Source organism: Sparus aurata, chromosome 6 (genome assembly GCF_900880675.1).
Source record: "Sparus aurata chromosome 6, fSpaAur1.1, whole genome shotgun sequence".
NCBI lineage: Eukaryota > Metazoa > Chordata > Actinopteri > Spariformes > Sparidae > Sparus > Sparus aurata.
The window spans coordinates 15,250,304-15,277,235 of record NC_044192.1 but is presented as its reverse complement, the minus strand read 5'-3'; the positions used below and the strand labels follow the sequence as shown (position 1 = coordinate 15,277,235).

Here is a 26,932-nt window from a genome sequence, read left to right as displayed (position 1 = left end):
TGCCCCTTATCATGGCACGCAAGTGAAGCCACCAAGACGTAGACTAATGGATGTACATTGACATAATGAATTAATTATATGTTGCGGAGCAGAGTGGTGGAGGATACTGCTGAGACATGCCGGGGATAAAGTGGAGAGAGATTTTTAAAAATAAAGGGGACACTGGATTGATTATTCGAGGCAGCCAATGAAGGTGTAGAGAGAGAGAGAGAGAGAGAGAGAGAGAGAGAGAGAGAGAGAGAGAGAAAGTACTGTAGGTGTGTGTGAGTGTGTGTGTGTGTGTACATGTGTGGCCATCCATTAGAATGCAGAGTGCATCCTCCAGTGTGAGTCACCCACCTCCCTCCCCACCCATCCACCCACCCACCCACCTCACACCACCACCAGCAGCATCTCACTGCAGTCACCGCCTAATATTACGCCTCTGACTTCACACTGGCCAACTGAGGATCCTGTTTCTACGGCAACACGCTCCATACTCCGCCCCCCACCTCCCCCTCCCCTCCCGTCCCCTCCCTCCTCTCCTCCCCTTTCCCGGCACAGACCATGTGACTTTCAGGAAGGCTTCTCCAACCTCCCCTTTATTGTTATTAACCCTCTCCTGACTGGAGCGCCGCCAGAGGCTCTCCACAGCAGGCTGCCTGGCCGGCTTCTCGCCTCTCGAAGGTTTCAAAGGGAAAATCAGACGCATCTCTAATCTCGCTGGAAGATCAAAGCGGCGCTTGATCTAAATGTTGAATTTGCATATTTTAGAGCATGCTGGAATGAGTCAATATGGTTCTTCAGTTGCCTCGGACGCGTCTTGTCAGCGAGAGAGTGGTCAATAAAGTTTAAAGCGGCGTGGGTCAATATTTAAAGCGGCGCTATGTCGTTTCTGAGATTGAACTCAAACTCAGAATTTTTAGATTTACAATATTAATGAGGTAACAAAACAAGCTCGTCCATACCTGAATAAACAAGCTGTTCTCAGGAAAATAAGGTCCCAAGAACACTGCTCGAAGCTAGAAAGGTGGCAGGGTCCGCCACATATAAACAAAGTAAAACAGTATGAAATTGTGTTGTTCTATAAGGTCAGTTTGTTTGAGTTTTTTTCTATTTAGTTTGTTGAGGCATAAAAAAACATTAATGAAGATCTTTCTATTCTAAACTAAAGAGTCCACCCTAAAACCACACAGTGCACCTTTAATGATCAATGGATCCTTGATTACATGTATGTGAAACCTTTTTTGCTCTACAGAGTTTCATAACAACTTTCAGCTCATTGTTTAGTTTTTTTCACCCACAAAAATGTACTAATTTCATTCATTCTCACCACTTTCAACAGTGTCATTTTCGGCCCCAAGAAGCAAAGAAAAAAAAAAACTCTGCCCAGCCTACGGTGGAGCATTTACTCCAACTCCTAATCATTTTGGTAGATTTCTGGAGCCGAGACGAATATGCACAGATTATTTACAACGTAATTGCAGAAAGCGTCATGTCTCTCTTGTACTGTAATTAAATGGCTACTCCTATGGTGGTAGCCTGCTGGCAGATGGAGACATGAAATGCTTTTATAAATGTCCAAACAAAGATATGAAACCTACAAGGTCAAAGGTAATGGTTTGCGTCGTGTGTGTATAATTAAACTGTCATCGTATCAGCCTGTCGTATTAGCAGAAGTGTTCATTGTGGGCCGGTGCCTTTATCGACCAAAACCAGTAACCTGCTTATTAAGCATGGGAAGATAAGAAAATGTAACGTGTAGATTAAAATTACAACAAAAACATACTGATGGGATAGGATACATATCTTTTAAATTGTACATTCTTCTATCATAAAGAACAATTAAACTAAGTGGGGAGCTGAATGCACATGAACACATCATCTTCTCTTGAGTTTGTAATCTAAAGCATTTCTATCTTTTGTGGTGATACAATAGGCAAACCAAAGCTTTAGTCAGGGTGACAGGCTTAGGATTTTTTATTGACTGGAAAGATGCAGACTCCTAATGGGGAAATCAATGAACGACTGCATGTTATGAAGCCAGACAGCTTTTTGAAGTCACTCATGTTAGGATATCCATGATTATTATCATAGGAAGTCACCACGATCAACTTGGCCTGAGCAGTTTTGACGCAACATAATATTAAATCGATGTTTGCTCCATGTTTGCTGGGTGTGGAAATAGGTAAATGTTGGCAACATCAGTCAGTGGTAACTGAAAACGTGCACATATGGCAGACAACTACAGAAGCGCTAAGTTGTTTACCTGTTTTTGTTTTCGGTCAGTTTTCTATCATGACGTCTTCTTTCCGCTCTTGAGTATGTGGTGCTGTAATGCAAGCAAGGTCAAGTGATGGGAGGCGTCAAGTGATGGGAGGCGTCAACTACTCATCCTTTATAGAGTTTTTAAATGGAAAGAGGAACCTTGGCGTCCGGCAGTGATCTCACCTGAACATTGCCTCATTGGCTGAACCGTTTCCTCAGCATCCCGTCGAGAGATACGTAGGTCATGTGTGTGTGTGTGTTTGTGTGTGTGTGTGTGTACGCGCCTGAATACACGCGCGTGTGTGTATGTGTGTGAATGGATGAAGTTTATGAATGAAAAGTCTTCTTCCTGAGCTGCAGACAGGAGGTGAGATCATCTTGTTGAAATGGAGAATCCCCCACCCGCCAACCCTCCTCACACACCCACCGATGCCGGTTGGCGCCAATCTTAATGAATCCCATCAGCGGGCAAAATGGAGTAGTCGTGGCAACCTGATTGATGACAACACAGTCCAATCTCAGCTCCCCCCGACAGACAGGAAGGGATGTCTCTATCGTGGTTATTGACACACACATACACACACACACACACACAAACACACACTTACCTGTGTTCTTTCATCCGAACATCTAAAACAATGATTCTGCTGCGGTTGGCTTTCAGTCAATATTATGTTGTCGCAGAGTGCCAATTATCTTTTGCTTTCTTTGTTCACGTTCCCGTTAGGAACAGAGTTGAGTGGATTTGATGATTGGCCACCTATTCAGCTGTGTGTGAGGGAAAGTGACAATGAGTAACACAAGGGGCTCTCGATGAAGATCCATAAATAGGCTCTCCAAAGAGCCAGGAACTGCCCTCCCCCTCTGTGTCTACACCCAACCACACACACACACACACACACACACACACCTCTAATCTACCCTTCCCCCTTAACCGGACTGGGACAGGCTGTAACTGCTTGGCACCGGTCCGTTCACAGCATACTGTGCTCTCATGTATACACACACACGCACACACGCACATTCCTCCTGACATCCTTCACTGCAGGCTCCTGTTAATTCCCTCCTACAGATTATGAGGCATGTTTCCAAACAATGCACATTTTACATCAGACGGTGGTGGAGTGCTGAGCAGCCAGGTTACGGCTTTGCACTTGTAATTGCGCGCTTTTTGTGTGTGTTTAATCTTGAATTACAAGATGACCTTAGCTTGAACGCAGTCTTAAAAATGCATCCTGTTACAGATTACAAATATGTTCCCATCAAATATTTTATAATAAAAAGCTTAATACTTGCATGAGAAAACATCTTTAATTGAAATACAAGTCATTTGTAATTTAAAAAATACAAAAAGACATTCTATACAAACTGATACCTGGCATTTTAGCTATTTAGTTGCTTTCATATGGGTTGTGTCGGGTGTTAAGTAGCAGCAGATGGGAGCTCTTCATTCACAATGATGTCATTATGTTGTGCTATTTAGTTTATCATTCAAGTAACTTGGTGTTTCACTTCATCTGGACCTTAAACTCCTAATGGACTCTGACTTTACATCAAACATCAAGTCAGTGATTAAAACAGTTTTCTAATGGAAAAACATTAAGCATGTTTCATATAGTATTAATAATGAACTGATAATTGATTCTCATGGCATCAGTCTATCAATTAAAGATGTTGCTTTAAGTTGCGACGGTTGAAAAAGTACGATAAACATTTCATTATTAATATTATCGGTTACAGTGATCCCTGATAGAATGAAAAATAGAAGGTTTTGAAGGTTGAACAAACCTGTTCGAAAACTGCACTCATACTGCATACTTCAATACCTATAGATAAGGAAATATAAACTGCATGATAATCGCCAATTTTCATCCCGCAGTATACCTTGAAAACAGTATATCGCTGCTGCCCACAGGAGGACGCATGTAGCTCATTTTGAATCCACTGTGCAGTCTTAAAAAAAAACAATGGGAGCCCCGCTGCATACATTTTCTAAAAAAGCTGTCGCTTTGGAGATTTGAAGTTTTTAACTGATAAGGAGTGATACCCTGCGGCGTTCATTCTGTGCCTGTTTCTTCTGGAGTAACCACAACAGAAGCACAAGCTGTGTTGGTGGACTTCAGAGGCAGCAGCACGGACCCTCAGAGGACTGAACATCCCCGACGAGGAGCCGTACTGCAACATACAGGCACCGATAAATAAATCATGAGTAAAGTTTTAAGAAAAAGATAGAAATAGAACAGAGGATGTTCTGCTCCATTCAGACCGCCTTGAGACAGAGCAGGGAGGAGAAATTGCAGATGTGGATGGCAAGAATGATTAAAGTCGCTGGTTTTGCCGGCTATTTCTATTTCATGTGATATTAAAATCCAGATAAAACATTCATAAACCATTTTTTGGCTAGGGCTCCTTGAATATTCATTTGGTAACTTGAAAAATAGTTTTCCATTCGATTATGAAATAAACTTAAGCATTCAAGTGAGCTGTCAAAAATAATTTTAGAGATGCAACAATGCTCTGACAGTGTTCGAATATGTTGCATAAAAAAGAGTAGTCAAACATTTAATGACTTGCAAAAGACCGCAGACATTTTTATTTTGCTGCTGCTATTTTCATTTCCCCTTCGTGGGTGTGAAGATGTTATAAAAAGAGAGAAAGAGAGACACACAAAGTACTCTGAAAGAAAAAAATTCTTATCTTCGTTTGGCGAGGCTTCGTGTGGAAGCAGAAGGTGGAGAATGACTCATACGAAATGAAACAGAGGTAAACAACTTTCTAACTGTAATTTCACTGGAGGTATCACTTGAAGATGGTGCAATGATCTCACTTCCATCAGAATTTCATAAAGCCCTGCAGGGAGGGGAAGACGAGGGGGAGGCTTGAAATTCTTGTGTGTTGTGCAGGTTTCTCAGTCTCACATGATCGGTTTGCGCACTAGTTGGGGTTTCCCCACCGTCTACAAGCGGAACGATGAGGTCATCGTTATAGGGCTTAAACCCAACACGAGTTTAATCTGGGAGATAAGGGCTGGATTTGGATTTAGCACTCAAAAAGGGTCACGTAGCAACAACCAGTTAGACCGTCGGTGAATACACAGCTCAGACACAGGATCTCAAGCTGCACCACAAACTCATATCTGCCTCTGTGTCAGTGAAATAGTTCCACTCTTGGAAGATTCTCCAGTGTTGACACTGATTTCATGATCTCCCCTGCAGAGATGCTCTGACATCCTTTCATCATGCAGGATTACCCTGACTTAAATGTGCGAGCTGTGTGATTAGGAAGTGAGTTGTTTTGTGTTGTTCATTCATGAGGCTTACTATGATAATCAAGTGTATGTTTACTGTATAATAACTTCACGTAATGCACTAAATATTCAAAAACTGTGCTTGAACTTCATCATAAAACCCTTGCAAAGACTGCAAATTATTGTTATTGCTGACTGTTGTGGACATTAAGGTCTGAAAATCTGTTATTTGTCTATTTTGGGACTTGACGCAGCATTCAGAATCTGCTTTATATGACTTTCTTGTGTCTTGTGTGCATTAGTTTTATGCATGACTCAATATAAAAAGCTTCATTCATTCTTGTATCATGTCAAGGCCTTGAGACTAACACCTTGGATGAGGATCGCATTAGGATCTTTAAACTGTAGGACTGGTCCTTTAAAATAAGACGGTTATATTTCTAGGCTACATCACAATGAAATATATATGGTAATATTTGAAAAAAGTCTCCTTGAAAACACTTCATAAATGACACGATTGGTTACAGTTACAGCTGGCGAGACTGCTAAACGATGTTGTGGTCTGTGTTTCTGCATTTTTAAGTGTGAAACTACAGGATATTTTTGAGAAGACACAACAACATTTAACCATTTTAGTACGAATACTCAGGACGTCTGCGTCGGGCGATCTCCAGCCAGTGTTGCTGTCAGTTCAACCAGGTGTTTTTAAGGACACCTGGGGTCATTTCCAGCCATGTTTGTGGCAACTGAAACAGTTATTTTAATCCAAAACCATGATTTTATCCGAACCATGACCAAGTGATTTTTGTGTCCAAACCTAACCAGAGCATGAGGACAGTGTGGTGTCAAGAGAGAAACAGAAAATGGAACCTGAATTGTTTGTTTTCAACAGTCCATGCTTGGACTTATTTATGCTTTGCAGGAACTTGCTGAGCTGACATTTATTCAGGCGATTGGGTCGGACAAAGTTGTGGAACTGAACGTCATTGGGACTTTAAAAATCACACCCGAGCATCTTTTTTTCTGGATTATATTTTCAGAAAAAAAAAAAAAGTTTGGGCATTGAAAACGTATTTCCCCGATACTAGGCTTCAATATCGACCAGCCGGTTTCTTTTTTACCGTATGTCATATCATGATATGATGATAATCATAATCTAAGATCATATAGTCATATCAGTCATGCTCACCCCGGCTACATCAAACACACAAAAGAGAGATTTGTGTTGAAAGTTGCTGAAATCAGTGTGATATTTGATTTCATTCAGGTTAATTGAAGCCGCTGAGGGAAACAAATCACGCCTGGGGAAAGTCCCATTTAGGTTCCTTCTGTGCTCTCTGAGAGAAATGGGTCAGTAGAGATTGGAGATGAAGATTATAATAAAAAAAAAAATAGCTGCCGTCCTTCCCACATGTCCCCACTGTGGCAGACGAGGGGTGGAGGTGGGGGGGTGGCGCTCACAGATTATGCACCAATTAGACTGGATACAGAGGGCATTAACAGGGTTTGGAGGGATTTACACGGCGCTGTCCACTCAAATGCTGCATGCTTCGGGGATGACATCATTTTGATCACCTCACATACCGGCTGACCCCCTCCTCCTCCTCCTCCTCCTCCTGCTCCTCACGCTCGCACATAAACCCGTTTACCTGCGGTTGTCCCGTGTCTCACCGGACTGCGCGCGTCACAGCGCGTTTCTCCTCTCTGATAGGAGGAGAGCAACACTGCCCCCCTCCCCTCCCATCCTCCAATCCTCCCATCCTCTCCTCCCATCCTCTCCTCTCCTCCTCTCCTCTACTCTCCTCTCCTCTCGTCCTCGGTCGTGTTTACTATAGGTGAGACAGCCGTATAAATTCCTGCGTGTGCGCACATCGCGTCCTCAGAGGAGAATGGAAAAGGAGGAGGTGTAGGAGCAGGAAAAAACAAGCGACACCAAAGGGGAGCGGAGCTGTAGCCGTGTTTACTGTTTACGCAGGAGAGAATACGCAGACTCCCAGTCATCCAGGGCGGCAGTGGATGCGCTGCAGAAGAGGAGGAGGAGGAAGAGGAAGAAGCGTGGATGCTGGGATTTAACGGCAAAACCCAGAGAGGGAGGATTATTCGGTCGGGTTTTTTAGAATAAACTTGGAAGTGGAATACGCTCTTGGAGTCACCAGAGATGGACTCGAGGTGTCGGAACTGAGGTAGGAATCGGCGCTCTCGCGTTTAATGGCATTCAGGAGAACGCGTCACAGCTAATCTCACCCCTAAATTAACGCACCAGGCCCTTTTTAATATTCACACATAAACGTCTTAGAGTGTCATTTTAGGTGGTGTCAATGTCGCTCCTCCAGCCGCAGGAGGAGAGGCGACGATGCGCACAAGAAACCCCTTCCGATAAATCCACAATGCACTGGCCTGTAGCGGAGCGTAGCCTCCTCCCGCAGCTCCCGCAGCTGATACCTCCACATAAATAAAGTGTGCAGGCACTATTAACGGACAGAGACGGCGAACCAGTCGGATGTGAATGATGTGCGCGATTATTCCAGTTTTTCAGACACCAGATGTGTCTCATTGCTTTTCTCTCTCTCCCTCTCTCTGCAGGACAACATTTATAATGAGGATGATTTTTTTCTTTCTCTGAGCTTTAATGCTTCAGGGTCAGGTTAATGGATCATCCAGGCTGTGTGTTGCCTTGTTTTGGGGTATTCGCTCTTATAAATTATAGATTGTTATTATGTGGTGGTGTCCAGACAGTGGGCCCTCAGACATCAGATGTCATGTACATTACTCAATGTGAGGAGGAAAATAAGAGTCTTAATTGCATTTTGGGCCCAGTAATTTGACACAAATTGACCTTCACACTGATCAGGATGTGACATTCTCAGCCCCTCACGCCGACTGTGATAACACAGGAGGATGTTCGTGCTGATGAGGATTTTGATTCGTATCATGATTTCTGCAAAGCCACCTAGTTTTTTTTTTTCTCTTTCTTGTCAGAGGCAGCAGAGGAGGAGTGAGTCACTTCAAAAGAGCTCCGACGAGAAATAATACATTTTCATTCTCCGCTGAGCGTGTACACACACCGTCGTCCTTGGAGAAATGACAAGTTTTCGAGGAGGCTGACAGAAATCTCTCATTATTCGATCTCATCCACTTTCATACGCTGGCGAAAAGCTGCTCGAGTAGGATGTAAATAACCAGCTGTGACACCGTTCTGGTTTTGTAAATGGTGAACATGGCAAACCAAGAGGAGTGCAGTCCCGTGTGTGTGTGTGTGTGTGTGTGTGTGTGTGTGTGTGTGTGTGTGTGTGTGTGTGTGCGCGCTGCCTAATATTCTCTAAGAGTGACACAGTGATGCTGCAGCAGCTACAGAAGGTTGTCAAGTTATTCTAAGAGAGGGGGGATCTAATATTCTTCGCAGCGAGGCTTCCTCAGATTTATGGTCCACACAGGCTGCGCATTTGTCCTTTATCCACACATCCTGAATCATGTTTCACATATTGATTTGATGTGTTCAGAGATCAGACAGCGTGACTCATAAGCTAATGGCACCCGGCACATGCAGAGTGAGAAAACCAAAACTGGACCATTGGTGCAGCAAGCAATAAATACTCACGTCTGCGTTGTGACAAAAGCAAAAAAAAAAAAAATCTGTAATGTTTTGAATTTGATGCATTGTTTTTTCCTGACATTACTATTCTATGCCGATGATTAACTCATTCTGTTGTTGCGTAGTTAATTCAAGTCAAGTCAGTTTTATTTTTAAAGCCACGAATGACAAATCACAGTGCCTCGGGGGCTTTTTTATAATCTGTGCAGTGCACAACACCCTCTGTCCTTGGACCCGCAATTCCAGGAAGGAAAAACTCCCCCACAGAAAAAAACCCTTTCAACTGAGAAACAAACCTCAGGAGGAGCTACACAGGAGGGATCCTGCAAAAGATGTTTCGTGGTGCGGAACAAAACCAACCAAAACACAAATATTCAGATCACAGTGAGAAAATGTTGACACATGTAGATTATCATATACATGTGAAGACTGTGGATCCAGGAGGACAGCTGAGTGGCACCTGAGCCATACAATCTCTTCACCCTTAAAGACACTGTTAATATAAAATCTCTTTATGGGAGATGCAACAAAACCAAGAAATTGACATGAGCCAGAGGAGCATAGAAGCTTTGGATGTGTTTTTCTGTGATACTGATCACAGCTAAAGAGATTTGCCCTCTTATCTGATTGCATTTGGCCCAGATCTGAGCTTTTTCGGGGTGCAGAACAGTCACTCGACAGAGCTGCTCTGACACTTATGATAACTGACTAACAGCAGCTAAAGGTTCTTGTCATAGGTGACTATGAAAATATTCATCCTCCAGAGGTGACAATCTCCTACAGACTCAATATTCAGCTCTCCTTCATGGGATGAATTAAACTTTGATTTGATCTGTAACATTTTCCATCCTCTCTTCCTCTCTCTTTGTTTGATCTTGTCCAGACTTCCTCTTCTCTACTTGTTCTGATGACCACAGGCCCTCATGGCGCTCCTTCATGAAAGTCGTGCCCCCTCTCCTTCTCTGTCTGGCTTCAACACGCCCATCTCCGACCCTCCGTCCTTTCGCCGCCTGGATGCCGAAACACCATGCACCCCAGAAATGGACCTCACCCCGACCCAGTGCGTGCTGCGCAACGTCCTGTCCATAGACACCGGAGGCGCCGTCGAGCCCGGGGGCGGAGGAGGAGAGGGGCAGACTGCCGGGCACAACCAGACGCCGGGCGAGGAACAACAGGAGCACTTTGCCAACAGTGTCCTGAAGCTCCACGAGCATGACGGGAGCCCTGGAAGGACAGAGGGAGAGGGGCAGGAGCTGGACAGCAGCGCAGTCAGGAGCCAGGCGGGCGACGCCAGGCTACAGTGCCAGTCTACAGGGGGAGGAGGGTTTCTGGAGGGCTTGTTTGGGTGTCTGCGGCCTGTCTGGACTATGATCGGCAAAGCTTACTCCACAGAGCACAAGCACGACCTAGACGGTAAGTCTCTCAGTCAAATCCATCACAGTTAAAAACACATAAAACACATCCACACACACTGGCTGGCAATGGCTGCCTTTAATGGTTGTAGCCATTTAATACCAGCCTGAATCTTTGATATGCTAATGAAATTATCTTCTCCCAACTGTTTAATTACATTAACAGAAAAATGACTCCCACAAAGGCCATGTTGTAAACAAACACTTGAGCTGTAGCCAGTGAGAGAGTCTCCATCAAAGCTCCAAAGGGCTTATTTTCCCATGATATCCCCCCCCCCATCCATCCTCTCGCCTGCTTGTGCTCACCCCACCTCCCTCCCACTGCCACCCCCCCAATGAAACTAGCTCCCTGTAACGCTGTGTTGTTTATGTCTGCAGCCACTACAATAGCGCAGAGCTCCCCCGGGACTCCTCTGCCAAATCTGCTTCATGAATTATGCATGGCCACGCTCTGACCCTGCGCCTCTCATCTCTATTAACGCAAATCTGACACACGCTCGCGCGCACACACACACACACACACACGTACGTATGTGAGCATGCGCCCAGAGATGATTGTAAGAACACATAAACACATCCACAAATAGAAACACTTAATATTTCTTCTGACATGGACACATAAAGTCCGATAAGAAGTCAAAAACGAAACTTGATGGAACAAACACAGCCGGCTTGATGGTGGCAGATTTATACTTCTTCTTGTCTTTATCGCCTCCTGTTATTTTATCACCCGTTTGACTTCCGCGTCTCCCCTCGGCTCCCCTCCTCCCCTCCGTCTCTCATTGTCTCCTTTCCTCTCCTTTTCAATCCTGGGCTGTTATCACTCCCATCCCATCTGCACCTCGCTGCTCCCCTCCTCTGTGCAGCTTCGCGGGGGAGTCACGCACGCCGACAAGAGCAATACGGATATTATGAAGGTGAAATAAATAGGGGTATTGCGGCTGAATGCCCGCCTGCCATATCACAATGCTCCATTCTCAAGCTTTGGTTGGAAGGCACAATGGAAAAGCAGGCACATCGGCTGTCCTTTATTGATTGTGAAGGACTGCAGGCTGCCGGGGCGATGTTCTAAATTTCCTCAATTTTTCAGATCAAACAAAGCAGACCTGGGGTAATTCTGGCGCGTCAGATTTGGCCTTACGTCTTTACTGTGGGGGCCCATCGGAGACAGAGCCCTCTATCTATCACTGTAGAGAGTTAATCATTTATATCATCCTTATTAATATGATAAATGTGTCTGAATCTTCCTTTCTCTGGGTTGAGAACAGCAGCAGAGCAGGCCGTATATTTTCTCTGTATTAACAGTCTGTCTCGGGCCACATGGACCCCTGGCGACCCGTGGGGAATCCCCCCCCTTCCCCTCTTTTTTTCTCTTTACACAAGCAGAGCCAGCACCACCGTCACTACCCCGCCACCACATTAGGCTCTCAAATCCCCTCCCCTGTTCCAACCCTCTCCTGAGCGTTGGACCCCTGTTTCGCGTCAGCCCCACAATGGCACTAAGCAGGATTTAGGAGGCTGAGGGAGAATTACCCACAGGAGATTAGAGCTTCCTGTCTGTCTGCCGCTACAGTGCACAGCCCGAGTCTTAGGTTAAGGTGAGGTTCAACTACTGAACAAGATATCAGCTGGGGCTCTGCGTTTGACTGTAGGAGCCGGGGCTTACAACAGGTTTTACTGTTACAGATCTGTTATTGCAAAACAGCGACGCCTGATGTGGTGCCGTACACCCCCTGCTGCTAGCTTTAGTTTTACATAAAGTTGTTTTTTTTTTTGTTTTTTTTTGGCGTGTTTTGATAAACTATAGGTTTAAAGCTAAGCATGAAATGAACCTGAACTATTAAATGAATACTTGAAGTGATAGTTAAAAGATCAATACCACTTTCATGTATGTAGAGTGAATATGAAGCTACCGCTAGAGGAACCAGTTAGCTTAGCTTAGCACAAAGACTGGAAACGGGGGGAAACAGCTAGCCTGGCTCTGTCCAATGATAACAAAATCTGGCAACCAACCCCTCGTTCAGATTGTTAATCGTACTAAAAAGTGTAAAAATTACACCTCATGTTTTACAGTGGTCTATTTACTGGTCCATTACTTGAAGTTACTCGATCTATAGGTACATTTTGTAAGGACTAAATCATGTTAATTATTTTATGTTATGTTCTGTCATGTACACTGTATGTTAGTGAATTTTCGAGGTGCTGGCAGGTGGGTTCTGCCACCTTTCGAGAGCGCTCGGCTCGCTGTTTCCACTGTTTACAATCTGTATTTTAATCTATGCTCACCAGCAGCCAGCTGTAGCTTCATATTGACTGGGCAGACACGATAGTGGTATTGATCTTCTAATCTAATTCTTGGCAGGAAAAGAGGTCAAATATGAAGAGACTGACGTTGATGTATCCAGACAAGGGATGACGTGTGTGTAATAAAGCAAAATGAATCATCACAACATCGAAAAAAAAAAGGAGGGAAGGGAGGTGCCCCGGGAGCTCATTTTGTAGCGTGTCATGCGCCATCTCTGTCATCCTGTTTCCTGTCATCTCTCTAAGCCGTCCTATTGAATAAAGCCATGAAAAGGCCAACTCATTTTTTTAAAAGGGGAAGTAAGAAATAAATAAATAGATAATTAATATTTCTATTACCCATTGAAGATGCAGCCTTTAATAACAATGTTATGAAACTTGACTTGCACTGAAGAATATGAGTTTGCAGCTTAGTTTCCTCGTCTAACTGTGTATAACAGCCTGTAATCAGTGAAGGTTAAAATGATAACCATTCCTCAGCTTTACATCAGTAATTGACATGTTACTCATCAACTACTTTCCCTCCATGTCTTTCCCCCCGTTCTCAGAGGCGTGGGAGGTCCCGTTCGAGGAGATATCTGACCTGCAGTGGGTGGGCAGCGGAGCCCAGGGTGCCGTCTTTCTGGGCAAACTGCACGGACAAGAAGTCGCCGTGAAGAAAGTGCGAAACATCAAAGAGACGGACATCAAGCACCTGCGCAAGCTCAAACACCCCAACATCATCACGTTCAAGTTAGTAGACACGATCAGCTGGATGGATTATTAGAGATAGTAACGACTCTGATGTGTTCTGTGTTAACACGCTGTGCGTACTTCTCCACTCTATCAGGGGTATTTGTACCCAGGCTCCATGTTACTGCATCATCATGGAGTACTGTGCCCAGGGACAGCTGTATGAGGTGCTGAGAGCAGGCAGGCAGATCCAACCATCCCTGCTCATGGACTGGGCCATGGGCATCGCTGGAGGCATGAACTATCTTCACCTCCACAAGATCATCCACAGAGACCTCAAGTCACCAAAGTGAGTTTCATAGACCATTTAACTAACTGTGTGATTAAATTTTTTTTAATTTCAGTGTAAATCATAAGGTCACAAGGTTCCTTCTTTAATCTGTATCTTTGTCTGACTTGAGTGATGGTGAATATTTGGATATAAAACAGCTCCCAACCTTTTATGGTTTTGGACTCTCAGAACAAAGCAGCGCTTGTGTGTCACAGATGGCATTTCTCTACCAGTTGTGATTTGTTCATGTGCAAACTTCTCGAAGTGATGAAATTATCCAGTAATTTACAGGGAAAAAACTAAGGGTATAGGAAAAAAACAACATTAATTTCACCCATGCTATCACTTTATCTTGTGACCCACAGTGGGGTCCCAACCATAGCCTGTATAAAATACGGATGAAAAACAAAATGAGAAAATCACCCTACTTCTCACTTGATTTGTCACCTCATTAAACATTTTACTGTTGAGTTTATGTTCTTAATCGGTAGTTTAAAGTCTTCTTCAATACAGCATTATGATGCATTTTGTAAATTATGGCCCCATTCAGAGTAAAACAGACAATAAAGCAGATTATGCTTTCAGAGGTGGCTAATTTGTAATTCACAAGTCGCTTCCACTGCGTGTCCTCTGGGTCTCAGTCAGATCCAATCAGTATCCTCCCTGAGCTCCATTCGCTCATCGAAACACGGTCACGTCTGGCTCCAGAAAACACCAAATCGCCAAATTGAGGGCTCATAGGGTCATCCACGAACTAATGGGTGACATCACAGTGGGTGCTGCTGTCACTGCCACTGCCTCATAACGAAACATTTATGCCCTAATTTAGATGCTGATTGCGCTAATTGATTGGTCCTAACTGCCACACTACTGCACAGGTTCTGACAACACATTAAGTTGATGACGTGTCATGCTCCTCTAAGGCCCAGTGATTGGTTTAAATCAGCATAAATCTTGAAACATTTTGTTTTACATTTAGCTGTTTTTACTCAAACATGTCAATATAAACTTGGCGCTCAATGTTTCATTCCAGCATGCTGATCACGTATGACGACTCAGTGAAGATTTCTGATTTCGGCACGTCCAAAGAGCTCAGCGACAAGAGCACCAAGATGTCCTTCGCCGGTACGGTGGCCTGGATGGCTCCAGAGGTCATACGCAACGAACCCGTCTCAGAGAAGGTGGATATTTGGTAGGTGTCACAACCCTTTTTTCACTGACTTCTGCATTGGTTATGGTTCTTATGGTTTATGTGTTATAGAATCTCGTTAGCTGCAGCCTACTACAGTATAGAGCGCCGGATCCTGTTTCCAGAAAATCTATTCAGTATTATGTACAATATCTCATTACATGAAATTCTATAGGGCCTCTGCCATATCTGATGGGTTGCCCTGTGTTAATCCCCCCCTCCCCTCCGTCCTCTCTCTCCCATCCTACATCCCTCCATCACTCTTCCTCTTGGTCCTGAAAGGAACGCTGGCTAATTTAATAATTGATTTGCCAGATGCTGCAGTGCTCAGGAGAGGCTGGAATAACCTTCTGAGCCTGCGGACGGTTTGGCCCGGAGCCAGCAATGCATTAGCAGAGAAGTGAAAATAGGATTAAAAAGCTTTTGATGTGAAGAGAAAGTAAAGCACGGGTGGAGAGTGTACAGTTTTGTTTAAATGTATGTAAATTGTGTAGTAATACATACCACGAACACAGTGAGTCAGAAGAGGAGAGGCTGTTGGGAAGCGTTATGCGGGATGTGTTCAGTTTTGTTTTGTGCTGACGTACCGCACTTCACAAGCTGGTGCAACAGAGTTTTATATAAGGACTGTGCAAAAAAAGCCAGAGGTAGAATTCTACATAAACGCATTGTGAGAAAATACAGGTACAAGCTACACCTTCAACTACATTGAGCTCGCCACACAGGTCAACAAATAAACACACAACATAAAGGAGAAGATAGAAAAAAAACAATAAAAGGTGTAAAACTATTAATAAATAAACAGCAATAACTAAAAATCACCTAAAGAATGCCACTCAACAACATGAGAAAATGCTACTGCAAGATGTAGGCTGACAATATGGAACCTGTCTATTGTGCTGCTACAGTATGAAGCTGCATTGCGTTGAAGAACGTAGAACAGGCATCTGACGATATCAACATTGAAAACATGAAAGCGTACTGTAATCACTTCAACCTTGTATTTTCTTACGACACAAGTATTTTATTGCATCACAGCGAGGCCACACATCTCTAAATCATCAGAAAATCTTAAATAAGTAATCATAAGGTGTTCCTGCTCAGATGAATGATAAATAAACGGTGATAACTTCAACTCCCTGTTGTTCTTTAGTTTACTCACATCTGATTTAAATTGTTTTTGTGGGGGATGCAATGTGCAAGCTAAGCCTTCAGCCATGGTGACAGGAGTGGGCAGGTCAAAATAAATCCGGAAACCTACATAGGACTGTACATCAGCGAGCTAGATGGGTTTATCAAGTCATTTCACCTAAATATTGTTAAAATAATAATTAACGCAGCAAGAATTTGCTTCACTTGGTTATGTAGCTACTGGTTCTGTGGATAAAATTATCAATGATCAGTCTCTCCTATGACTTAAAATAAAAATTTGCCAGAACAGAAGCAGAGTGCAGCTGTATTTCCTTGATGAACTTAATGCCCAACCTTGCTCCTAATTCCTGAATTAGTCTACAGCAGGACCTGAAGTTGTGAGAGTTGATTATTGTGGTGGAATTTAAGTCGGTTTTAGACTAGAATGGTGCCCACGTTTTATAAAATTGTTCCTGAGTAGTCACCGTACAAGTCATTGGATTTCCTGGTCTTGTGTTACACTTAAGCTGGATATTGTGTTCACCCATTTGTAGTGTTTTATTTTTTATTCAACCACCTGGTTAAATAAAGAAAATATATATATATATATATATATATATATATATATATATATATATATATGTGTATATATATATATATATATATGTATATATATACATATATATTATAATTGTACTTGCTACTCTAAGATAACTGATTAATCATATTGTTGAATGTTATAATACTGTGTAGAAATACATATATGGCATAAATGCAATCCATCATGTAATTATCTGATATTTAACCTGGTGGTTGTGTTGCTCTAACTCAAGTGTCTGTTCTCATGCGTTTATATCACAAATGATGAACACGGAGATGGAGGGACTCTAAAAATACACATGTAAACACAACATCGCACACACACCCCCTCAGTGCTGCGTGTGTGATGCTATTGGCACCTTGGATACTGTACATGGTCAGCATGGCTACCCAGAGAGTCAGTGACAACAGACTTTCCCTAGTTACGTCCCCCATGGGGTGCTGCTCTCTCTGGCTCACCTACCGAACAGACATAAAGCTGGAGGTCCTCAGTCAAACTCTGAGCTGTCGTGAAGTAAAGCGCCGTGTTTTAGCAAACATTGGGAAATCGTTTGTCACCGATTACAAGGGCTGGACCCAAGAATTATTTTCATCATTGATGAGTCTGTCCTATTACTGTCAGGATTACTTACAATTAATTGTTTCAAAATTATGAAAATAATCATCACAACTTCCCACAGCCCAAGACAATGTCCTCAAACTGCTTCTTTTGTCCAACAAACTGTCCAAAACGCAAATTTTCTTAATTTACTGTCATAAACAACAACAAAAAAAGGCCTTACATTTACAAGATGGAACCAGCAAATGTTTGACGTTTTTGCTTCAAAAATTGATGAATTTATCAGGCTGATAACTGATTCAACCTCGATAATGATCAGTAAAAGCTATCAGCATCAAAAGCTTTTTACATGGTTAAAGCTTCCATCAGATTGAACAGTTCTCAAGATTAATATCCACATAAAAGTTGAAAGTGTGACATTTCAGCCGTGCTTCCTTTCATCAGTTCACTTCACATCTTTGTTATCGTGCCTGAAAGTAAACGCCACATCTCTCTTATTCTCTGCAGGTCCTTCGGCGTCGTGCTGTGGGAGATGCTGACAGGAGAGGTGCCCTATAAGGATGTGGACTCCTCCGCTATCATCTGGGGAGTGGGCAACAACAGTCTGCAGCTGCCAGTACCCGAAGGCTGTCCAGACAGCTTCAAACTGCTCCTGAGGCAATGCTGGTGAGCGGGCGGGAGGGGAGGATGCAGAAAGTGAGAGAGAGAGAGAGATGGAGGAGGGCAGAAGAATGATGTGGAAAAAGAAAGTTGAGGCATCAGCGCTAAGAGGATATAATGATGTTAGAAGCTTTAATACGGTGGAAGAGCGAGTGAAAGAAGAAAGAGAAGAAACGTATAGATATTTTATAACCAGGGAGCTTCAAATGCAATAAAAACCTTTCTGACAAAACATTTGTTTAAACTGTTCACAGGAACTGCAAGCCAAGAAACAGGCCCTCCTTCCGACAGATCCTCCTGCATCTGGACATTGCCTCAGCAGATATCCTGTCAACCCCACAGGAAACATACTTTCAGTCTCAGGTGAGTTTCCTTTACCTCTGTCAGCAGTCCCAACTCAAAGGGATACCTTGATATATCGGTAAAACGTGATGACGTTTCTTTTCAATTATCATTGATCAGTAATAATAAGTAAAAGTGGAACCGAGAATGCGTCACTCAACAATTACGTTGTTTTTCTGGATAAATGAGTCAGAAATCTAAAAAGATAAAATAAAATACAAATAAAAACGAAATAGTCTTATTCGATTGGACAGCTTAGAGAAAAACAGGATGAGGGAGAGGGGGGATGACACTTAGCAAAGGGCCAGAGGTCAGATTTTAGCCCTGGGCCACTGCAGAGAGGACACAGCCTCTGAAAATGAGGCGCAAGATAGATGGTATTTACTTGCCCCTATACAATTTTTTATTTATTTATTGGTGGTAATCAAATAACAACAAAGACTCGTGTTAATTGTCATGTTTAATCTTTCAGTAAATAAATCAGCGATGCAAACCAAAATGTTTGATTTGCGCTCCAGCTCCAGAACAGTGTGTTTAATTATGTTTTACCACTCGCTCCAATCGGGCAAGTGAGTTGCTAAATTTACAAGCCTAACGTTGCATTTTACTTGCCCCAGGCGTTCAGGCGGTCCCCATTGTGCAGCCCTGATATTAAGTCAAAAAAGCACTTCATGTGACACTTTATGTGTAATTAAGGGACAATGCAATTGAGAATCATCAATTCTCAAGTCACAGTCTCTTTTGTCAAATAACAACTTAAATAGTTATTAGATGTATGAGCTCTTAATAGACGCCTCCTGTTGACAGCAGCCAGTGTCTCGACCAGTCATTTTGCTGTCAACCCACTGCCATTTTATTTCCAGTCTGCTGCAGTAACTAACAGGCAGTGCAGCTGCACAGGGGCCCCAAACCTCTCGGGAGCCCCACTAATAATACCTGCGCTTTCAATCACAACATATTATTGTTGGTTCCTTTGGCCCTTTGTTCCTTGTCATGTGAGTGCTGATTTGTGGTCAAAGAATGGACCTTTTTCATCCTGCCCATCATATCAAAGCGTGATGGAGAAGAAGGTCTGTGTTATGGAGAAAGACGGTGCGGGTGTGGGGGATGGGGAGCCCGTGACAAATATGTCAGACCATAGCAAAACCCAAACAGATGAAGGACAGCAGACTTAGAAGCAAAAAAAGTATAATTGTGTGGAAGATATGTGTTAACTCAGCCGTGCAGAACCGCGGATCCATTTAAAACTCAAGCATGAATAATCGTGAGGGCTCACACAAACACACAAAATGAATACCATTTCATTTTCTTTCTCGGAGCAGCCCAGCGCCTCCTCCTCCTCCGTTTACAAAACACAGCCCTCTTTCACTCCTTCCACTTATCCTTGATCCTTTATGTCTCCCCCCTGTTCCAGTTCCTCCCCTCGCAACCCTGCCCGTTTTCTCTCCTCGCTGCCCTATAATGGATTTTTCTTGTGACGTTAGAAAGAAGTATTTGCTGCTGGAGTGTATTGATTGCTTTAATGGCATGGCGCAGGGAGCAAAGAGAGGGAGAGAGAGAAAAGAGAAAGAGGGGACAGGAGACATAGAAGAGTGCGCACAGAGTCCATTAGCTTAATAAGAAGAGCATCAGTCATGCACAGGCCGAAGTATACACACACACGCACGGGCAAATGCGTGTTTGTGCACGCGCTCATATATCTGACTTCCTTTGTCCTCTGATATGACAGGTATCAGATAACAGCTGTCACGCTCCACTGTGTACCAGAAAATGCCCACGCTGCAAAAATTATTATTTTTTTTTTGTGCTCTTGTCATGTCAGTTCATGTCGAGTTTCACTCCCTGCATATTGATTATCATCTGACGGCTTAATGGGTTCAGTTTCAGTCGTACGCATGAACCTCTGTAAGTGAAGAGATCGAGCTGCAGCGAAGCTTATTCTCAATGTTAATTCTTTTGTTGTTAGAAGTATGACTCAAGTGAAGTCTTGACACAGTCTTTTCCCGAAAATGATGAGGTTTAGGCGCGGCATGCTGTTTTGAGCACCACCTCAGCAGGATTAGTGTTAAAATCATTGTGGAGAACATCAAATCTAACTAACTTATTGGTTGTAGTCAGTCCTTTGTGGACTTAACAGACAATTTTAACTCTCAGCTTTTTTCTGTGTTGTTTATTGTTCATCTGATTTTCCAACTTTTTGTACACATATTTGGTTATAATATTGTTCAAAAATAGATAATGATAATAATAATAATAAAAAAGATACATTTAAAAAGAGTTGCTTCTTAAAATGTAACACAGAGCTAGAGCTGGAAAGAACAAGCTGCCGGAATATTAAATTCTGAATATATAATGAAGCAGGCGCCTTCTTTGTCTCCTCCTGTCTGCTGCATCTACAGAGGAAGTAACGACAGTCCCCAAATAAATGATCCGTCTGATTTTTAAATTGCGTGACCCTCAAGTGTGGGCGACTGATTTATGACCAGCAATGATTTATACAGAATATAATTACACATAGTGGTAGTAAGTGAAAGCTGGAGGTAGTGATGGCGGCAGAAGCATTGGTGCTAATTATTAGAAGAAGAGGAAGACACCGTTTGTAATTTGAACAATCGATTTTCTTATCGATAAGATATATGTTATATACCAACATACTGATGTGCGTCATTGATGCTCTCTGACAGATGTGTTTTTACGTGTGTCTCCAGGTGGAGTGGAGGGACGAGGTGAGGCACCACTTTGAGAAGATCAAGTCTGAGGGGACGTGTCTCCACAGGCTGGACGAAGAGCTCATCAAGCGACGCAGGGAAGAGCTCAGGTTAGCGGACACGATCATGACGAGGACGAACCCCCTTGAAATACAGATGGAGACGCACAGAAAGTTGCTCCACCACTTAGAAAGATGCGTGGGGATGTGAAAGTCGTATATTTATGGATGTAAGAAGATCAATATATTAATTAATGTCCTTTTTTTGCTCTTTTGTTCTCGCAGACACGCGCTGGACATCCGGGAGCACTACGAGAGGAAGCTGGAGCGAGCCAACAATCTGTACATGGAGCTCAACGCCATCATGCTGCAGCTGGAGATCAAAGAGAAGGAACTGCACAAGTATGAAAACCGCCATTGATTTACAGTAGATTTAAAAAGTATTCACCCACCTCACAGCTTTACAACACTGACTGAAAGGGAATTTGACGTCTTTTTGGACACGGATCAACAGAAATGTAAACTTTAAGGTCAAAGTAATAACACAAGATTATGACTGAAAGGTCTTTTTTCACGTCTAGCCAAAGTAACAGACGATAACAGTAATTATTAGTATTCAAGCAGACACAGGGAAGCAGACTGTAGTGCTTGTGAAAGGTATGGCACTGTAACAGTAGGAGAACTAGGGCTGTAATCATTGAAAGGCTTTATCCATCAAAGTTGGTTAAGTAGTGTGTTTTTGTAATAAAGTTCACCCGTAATGTGAAGTGAATGGCCATTATACCAAGTCACACAGGACCACTGCACGTAACAAAGCGCTCTCATACGGCGAGTAGCCATTGACATCCATTAAACGAGTATTGGCTCTGTGTTTTAACCGCCAGGAGGGAGCAGTCACTGGACAAGAAGTACCCGGGCTGCTTCAAGCACCACAGCTCCAGACAGTCGGCCTCCTCCAACTCGATGGAGAAACTCCTGAAGAAACGCAACGTACCTCAGAAACTGCCCTCACACAGCAAGAGGTGAGACAGCATGGAGACGTCTGTTAAGGCTTTTGTTTAAGGTTTAGTCTGCTAATATTCCAAATGTTCTTACTGTCCGCCTTCATGAGAGGAGCCCTGTTGTAATAGTGCTGGACTGATGAAGTCAGATCGAGTCAAGCCAGCACATGTGAGGAAAGGAGCTGTAGAATATCATCAGCCTCATCCTTTAATTTATATGGTCTAGACTGCTGATCTGGCTTCTAATTATTAATAAATGCAAATTATTGTAAGGTTTATTCTTCCCCCCTGTTTTTATTAATACTTTCCCTGTCCTTTCCAGGCCAGATTTATTAAAGTCAGAGGTCATCCTCCCCAAACTGGACTCTTCGATGACCCAGGTCACGATCCCCAACAAGGGCTCTACCTCCCCCGGCCGCTCACGCCGAGGAAAACCCCGCTACAGGAAGGCGGGTAAAGGCAGCAGCGGGGACTTGGCTCAGCTGAAAGCCACTCTCTCCTCTTCATTAGCAATGGTCAACTCCACCACATCTGTTCCCAGCAGCAAGCAGCATCTGGACCCGAGTGCGGCCCTCAGAGGCCTGCAGCACGATCTTCTCCTCAAGAAGATGTACTCCTCGAGCCCGGATCTCATTTCAACCACCCTAGAGGCTGAAGGCCGGAGGAAGGGGCAGGCCAGGCCGGGGCTGGACAGAGCGGGCAGCCAGAGCGCCTCAGCCGGGCTCGGGGAGAGTAGGACTGGAGGGCCAGATGAAGGGCCAGATGTGGGTGCGGGGACGGACGATCTTGCAGATACACCTCCACGCAGTGACACGCCCAGCGAGGACGCAGGTTCAATTCCGTTCTCCAGTAGCCCCGACTCGCCGTGTGGCAGGGGAGCAGCTGCAGGGAGGGCGTCCGTTCTCGGGAATCCCCGCGTTTCTCACGAAGGCGAAGAGAAGGAGGACGGCGCGGTGATCACACGCTCGCCCAGGAGTCAACGCCTCACACCAGCAGCACTGCTCTACAGGGCCGCGGTCACACGCAGTCAGGTGAGACTTTACCAGCAGTGTCAAACTTCAGGGAAATCAAACCATTCTGATACCATTTGTTGCCAGTTAAGCAACATACTAGACATTTTCAACAGCATCTGTCGAGAATTTATGAGAAAAATTCAACATTTCTTTGCCGGAATAAGAAGTCCAGACCAAACATTTTGGTGTCTGATCTGCTGTATATAATCCCCATCACTCGATTAAGTGCATCCTCATTTTTATGTATACCTAAAAAGACTAGATTCAGGTGTTTGGTTACAGAACACTTGATTAGGAGTGAATTACTGCCACCTGTGCATGCTGTAGCTGATTAGTCAGTCATAGTAGTACCTGAGAGCATTCTTATGTTAGATATGAGTTATAAGTGTTTTCAGTCACAGGTTTTCTGAACATGGTTATGTACAGTATCTACCCGGGGTGTCATCAGGGTCATATCCTACCAGATGGCTCCTCTTGGCAGGAGTAAGGATTATCAGTATGCATTGACAGCGGAGGAAACACTGATGTCATACGTACCCTTACTTTTCTCCGCAGAGACGTGGCGTGTCATCAGAGGAAGAGGAGGGAGAGGTGGACAGTGAAGTGGAGTTGCCAAGGAGACGGTAAGAGTTCAATCTAATTATCGGAGACCGGCTGCGTTCGCATCTGTACCCGCATACGAAACATTTCATACGTTCATTTTCACATAAGTCCGGAGGCTAATCAGCTGGAAAAAGTGACCACACCTGTGTAGGTGTGCAGGGCCTTTTACACATATTATGTTAACATCAACAGCAAGCAATCACGCTAGTTTGACCTGTATATTAAGCCTAATACAATGCCAAATGTGGCTGAGGAAACAGAAACCTAACCATGATCATTATCACATTTCTTTTACTTTACGTTAACGTGGCCCGGCAGAATTTATACTGCAGCATGTTAGGTTTGAACCCCTCAACCCTTTTTTTCATCCAGCATAGCACAATAAAGTAAAAAAATGGCATTCAAAAAATAAGAAAATGTTTGTATCTTTACTGTACATGTAACCTTTCCTGTTGTTTTCTCACTCAGGCGTCCTGTGAGCATGACAAAGTGCCAGTCGCTGTCCACCTTCAGCTCAGAGAACCTGTCAGTGTCGGATGGCGAGGAGGGAAACACTACCGACCACTCGCACAGCGGCACGCCAGACGTGGTCAGCACCAACACGGACGAGCGTCTGGACGACAAGAGCGACGACCTGTTGTCTCAGGGCTCAGAAATTCCCGCCGACCCATCCGACCCCACCCAGCTGGGCTCTGACGGGTTGTCTGAGAAGGAAGCTATTCTTCGCCAAGTCAAGACCCAGCTCGCCAGTAATGACCACAATTATGAGGTAGGTGGCAGGGAAAGAATCAAAGGAGAGTGATATACATTCCCTGGTAGCTGAAAGACAGCACCGGGCTGTTTAGTGTAATATGTTAGTCTAGTCTGCCTGACTTATTGATCGATAGCACGATGGCTCTGAAATATCAGGAGCCTTACTGTGCTGTGTATTGATCAATCCATGGCGCTGTCCATGGTGCTGTGACAAGTTGCAACTTGGAGTAGCAGAAGATTATATACCACTTTAATGTTAGGTTTAGAGCTATATGTCCCGTTAAAAATGTACAAATCACCTGCTGGATACAGAATCATTTATGAGTCTGTTGCTGTTCCAACTCAAATGATTAATGTTTTTCTCCCGAACCAGGGTCTCTACGATGACTCGGACTGTGACAGTGCAGAGCTGGACCATTCAGGCAGTGCAGAACCCAGCCAACCACCGAGTAACTGGTGAAAATCTGACATCCCAGCCCACTCAAACACTCGCAGATCCGGCCGGCGGATTCCTCTCTTACTCTTACAGTGAGGGGATCATGATCAGGGACATTGAAGAGAGGCAGGAAACGAAGGCACTTGTCTTTCACCACAAGCAGAAACGCAAAATAAATCCTTGGTGAGTGTCCTCAAAAAATATCTTGGAAAAAAAACATGAAAATCCCATTTCCTTTAGAGGTAAATGCATCACAGTGATGTGGAATTGAATCGGGACATGAGCCGAGTCGACGGCGCAGCAAACCCCCCTCTGGTCCCCCCAACAACCGGCCCAAGATCAGCTTTGCAAGAACAAATGACACCTCAGTGACAGACGCCTCGGTCAAAGAGGCCCTCTACCTGACTGTCTATTAATATCATCTTCCAGGTCAATTTGTATTTTTTCCTCTACGTTATGAAAATGTGTCATTTATACGTTATTTCACATCATGTCACATGAGAATATAATTATAAAATCCTATCAGGGCTTCTACTATACTTTAATGTTTCTGTTGACAGCATTAGTGGGACAGACACTGATGTTGCTGCTTGCACTTAATTTATGAAATGTACTGATTTCCAAGTGATCACTGTGTCATATTGAATTTCCTCTAAAAAAAAAAAAAAAAGATTATGCACTAATTTATTGTTAATTTACAGTGAAATTCATTGATATTCCTGAAGAACAATGATTACATGTTTTGATTTGAGTTGTTTGCATTTTTATTTATATTTACGTCATGGGTTATGTTTCCATTTTATACTCCTGTGTTTTAATATCAGTGTAAATATGTGATGTTGTAAAATGAACAAATTTTTTAAAAACGTGAGATTGTATAATTTAAAGGTGCTGATGTTTCTAATTAGTTTGGCGCTAATCTATTTGAACCTCAAAAAGCTTATGGTAGTAGAATGTACTGTAGCTGCTGTTCATGTCTGAGCATCAAAACACAGATAAAAGACGAACATGTGAACAAAGTAAAAGCAATATGTCTGCTCCGGTACAGTATGTCCTCTCATTCAGGACAGACAGGCTTTTTTTTTATTTATTTATTTTTATTAGCATTGCAGTGTTTACTGTATTAAAACAACAACAAAGAAAGGATGAAAATGTATTTCTGAGCAACTGGGGGTGTATATAGCATCAGAAAAGCATGCTTGTGGATAAAAGTACAGATAGCCTATTGGTCATGTTTTGTGACCCAGATCAAAATGAGACATCAGATCCATCCAGAGATGAAAAGAAATACAACAAAAGCAAGATTTAAGATTTCTTTCAGACTCAAGTCACTAAAGGCATGTGGATGACAGGACACTGAACACCTAAATGGAGCCCAGAAAATACACAAAACATGATTGCATTCATGGTTTTCTGCTCACTTTGTTCTGATTTTACCAAGCGTGTCGCCTAGCCATGTTTGCAGCACAGAAGAGAGAAGATAGAGAGTCAAGATCATTTCGGGAAACAAATTAGCAGTTTTCCCCGCCCACTAATAATATCGGTGGATGTCTAAAAAATGAGGCCTACGACATCATGATTTGTCCGAAGATTAAGCAGATTCACTTGTGCAGATCACTGACCACCTGAAATATGTCCAACAGAGGGTCATTTTTCATTAATGCATAAGGGCTTCCTCCATATTAGACAGTATGATACATGAAACTCTGGTGTTGATGTACGTAGTCCTTTGACAAGCCATCTTTTGTGCATGTGGTTCGATCTGACTGCACAACAGCACATTACTTCCTGTTCCGTTAAAATGATCCCACTCAATAAGCTATTAATGGCAGCTTCTTTTTTAAAAAAGTCTGTTTAGTTTAAATTTGTAGACAATTTTAAACTGATTGTGTCCCCCTCAAGATTTAAAGCTAGGAATCCTCCTGCAGGATGAATTGTTGCCAAAAAGCAAACCTACTGCCCTCTAGTGTCTCAACTGTGGAGGTACTCCTGTTTCCCTTCGATGCTGACTGAAACAACCCTGTATGAACTGAAACGTTTGCTTTTTATACAGCATTATTGTAACTGTACAATAAATATATTTAAGAAACGATTTAAAAATAAAATCAAACTTGTAAAATCTCATTGTGTGTG

The 26,932-nt window shown here is 43.3% G+C and overlaps 1 protein-coding gene across 2 annotated transcripts in view; it reads left to right on the top strand.

Moving 5' to 3' along the window:
- Positions 1–26,923, top strand: part of LOC115582956 (mitogen-activated protein kinase kinase kinase 12-like) — a 31,674-nt gene extending 4,751 nt beyond the window's left edge. Inside the window, exons 1-14 of one of the 2 annotated variants that reach the window (XM_030419218.1) lie at positions 7,209–7,677; positions 9,970–10,499; positions 13,351–13,534; positions 13,632–13,823; positions 14,839–14,997; positions 17,792–17,950; positions 18,199–18,307; positions 20,995–21,104; positions 21,279–21,395; positions 21,878–22,015; positions 22,317–23,025; positions 23,563–23,630; positions 24,079–24,379; positions 24,737–26,923. In XM_030419218.1, the coding sequence (XP_030275078.1) occupies positions 10,010–10,499; positions 13,351–13,534; positions 13,632–13,823; positions 14,839–14,997; positions 17,792–17,950; positions 18,199–18,307; positions 20,995–21,104; positions 21,279–21,395; positions 21,878–22,015; positions 22,317–23,025; positions 23,563–23,630; positions 24,079–24,379; positions 24,737–24,823 (2,823 nt within the window). In that variant the 5' untranslated portion in view covers positions 7,209–7,677; positions 9,970–10,009 and the 3' untranslated portion in view covers positions 24,824–26,923. Of the gene's footprint in view, positions 1–7,208; positions 7,678–9,969; positions 10,500–13,350; positions 13,535–13,631; positions 13,824–14,838; positions 14,998–17,791; positions 17,951–18,198; positions 18,308–20,994; positions 21,105–21,278; positions 21,396–21,877; positions 22,016–22,316; positions 23,026–23,562; positions 23,631–24,078; positions 24,380–24,736 lie in introns of those variants that run through there. The other variant, XM_030419219.1, reaches the window with a different exon arrangement.
- The last annotated feature ends 9 nt before the right edge of the window (positions 26,924–26,932 follow it).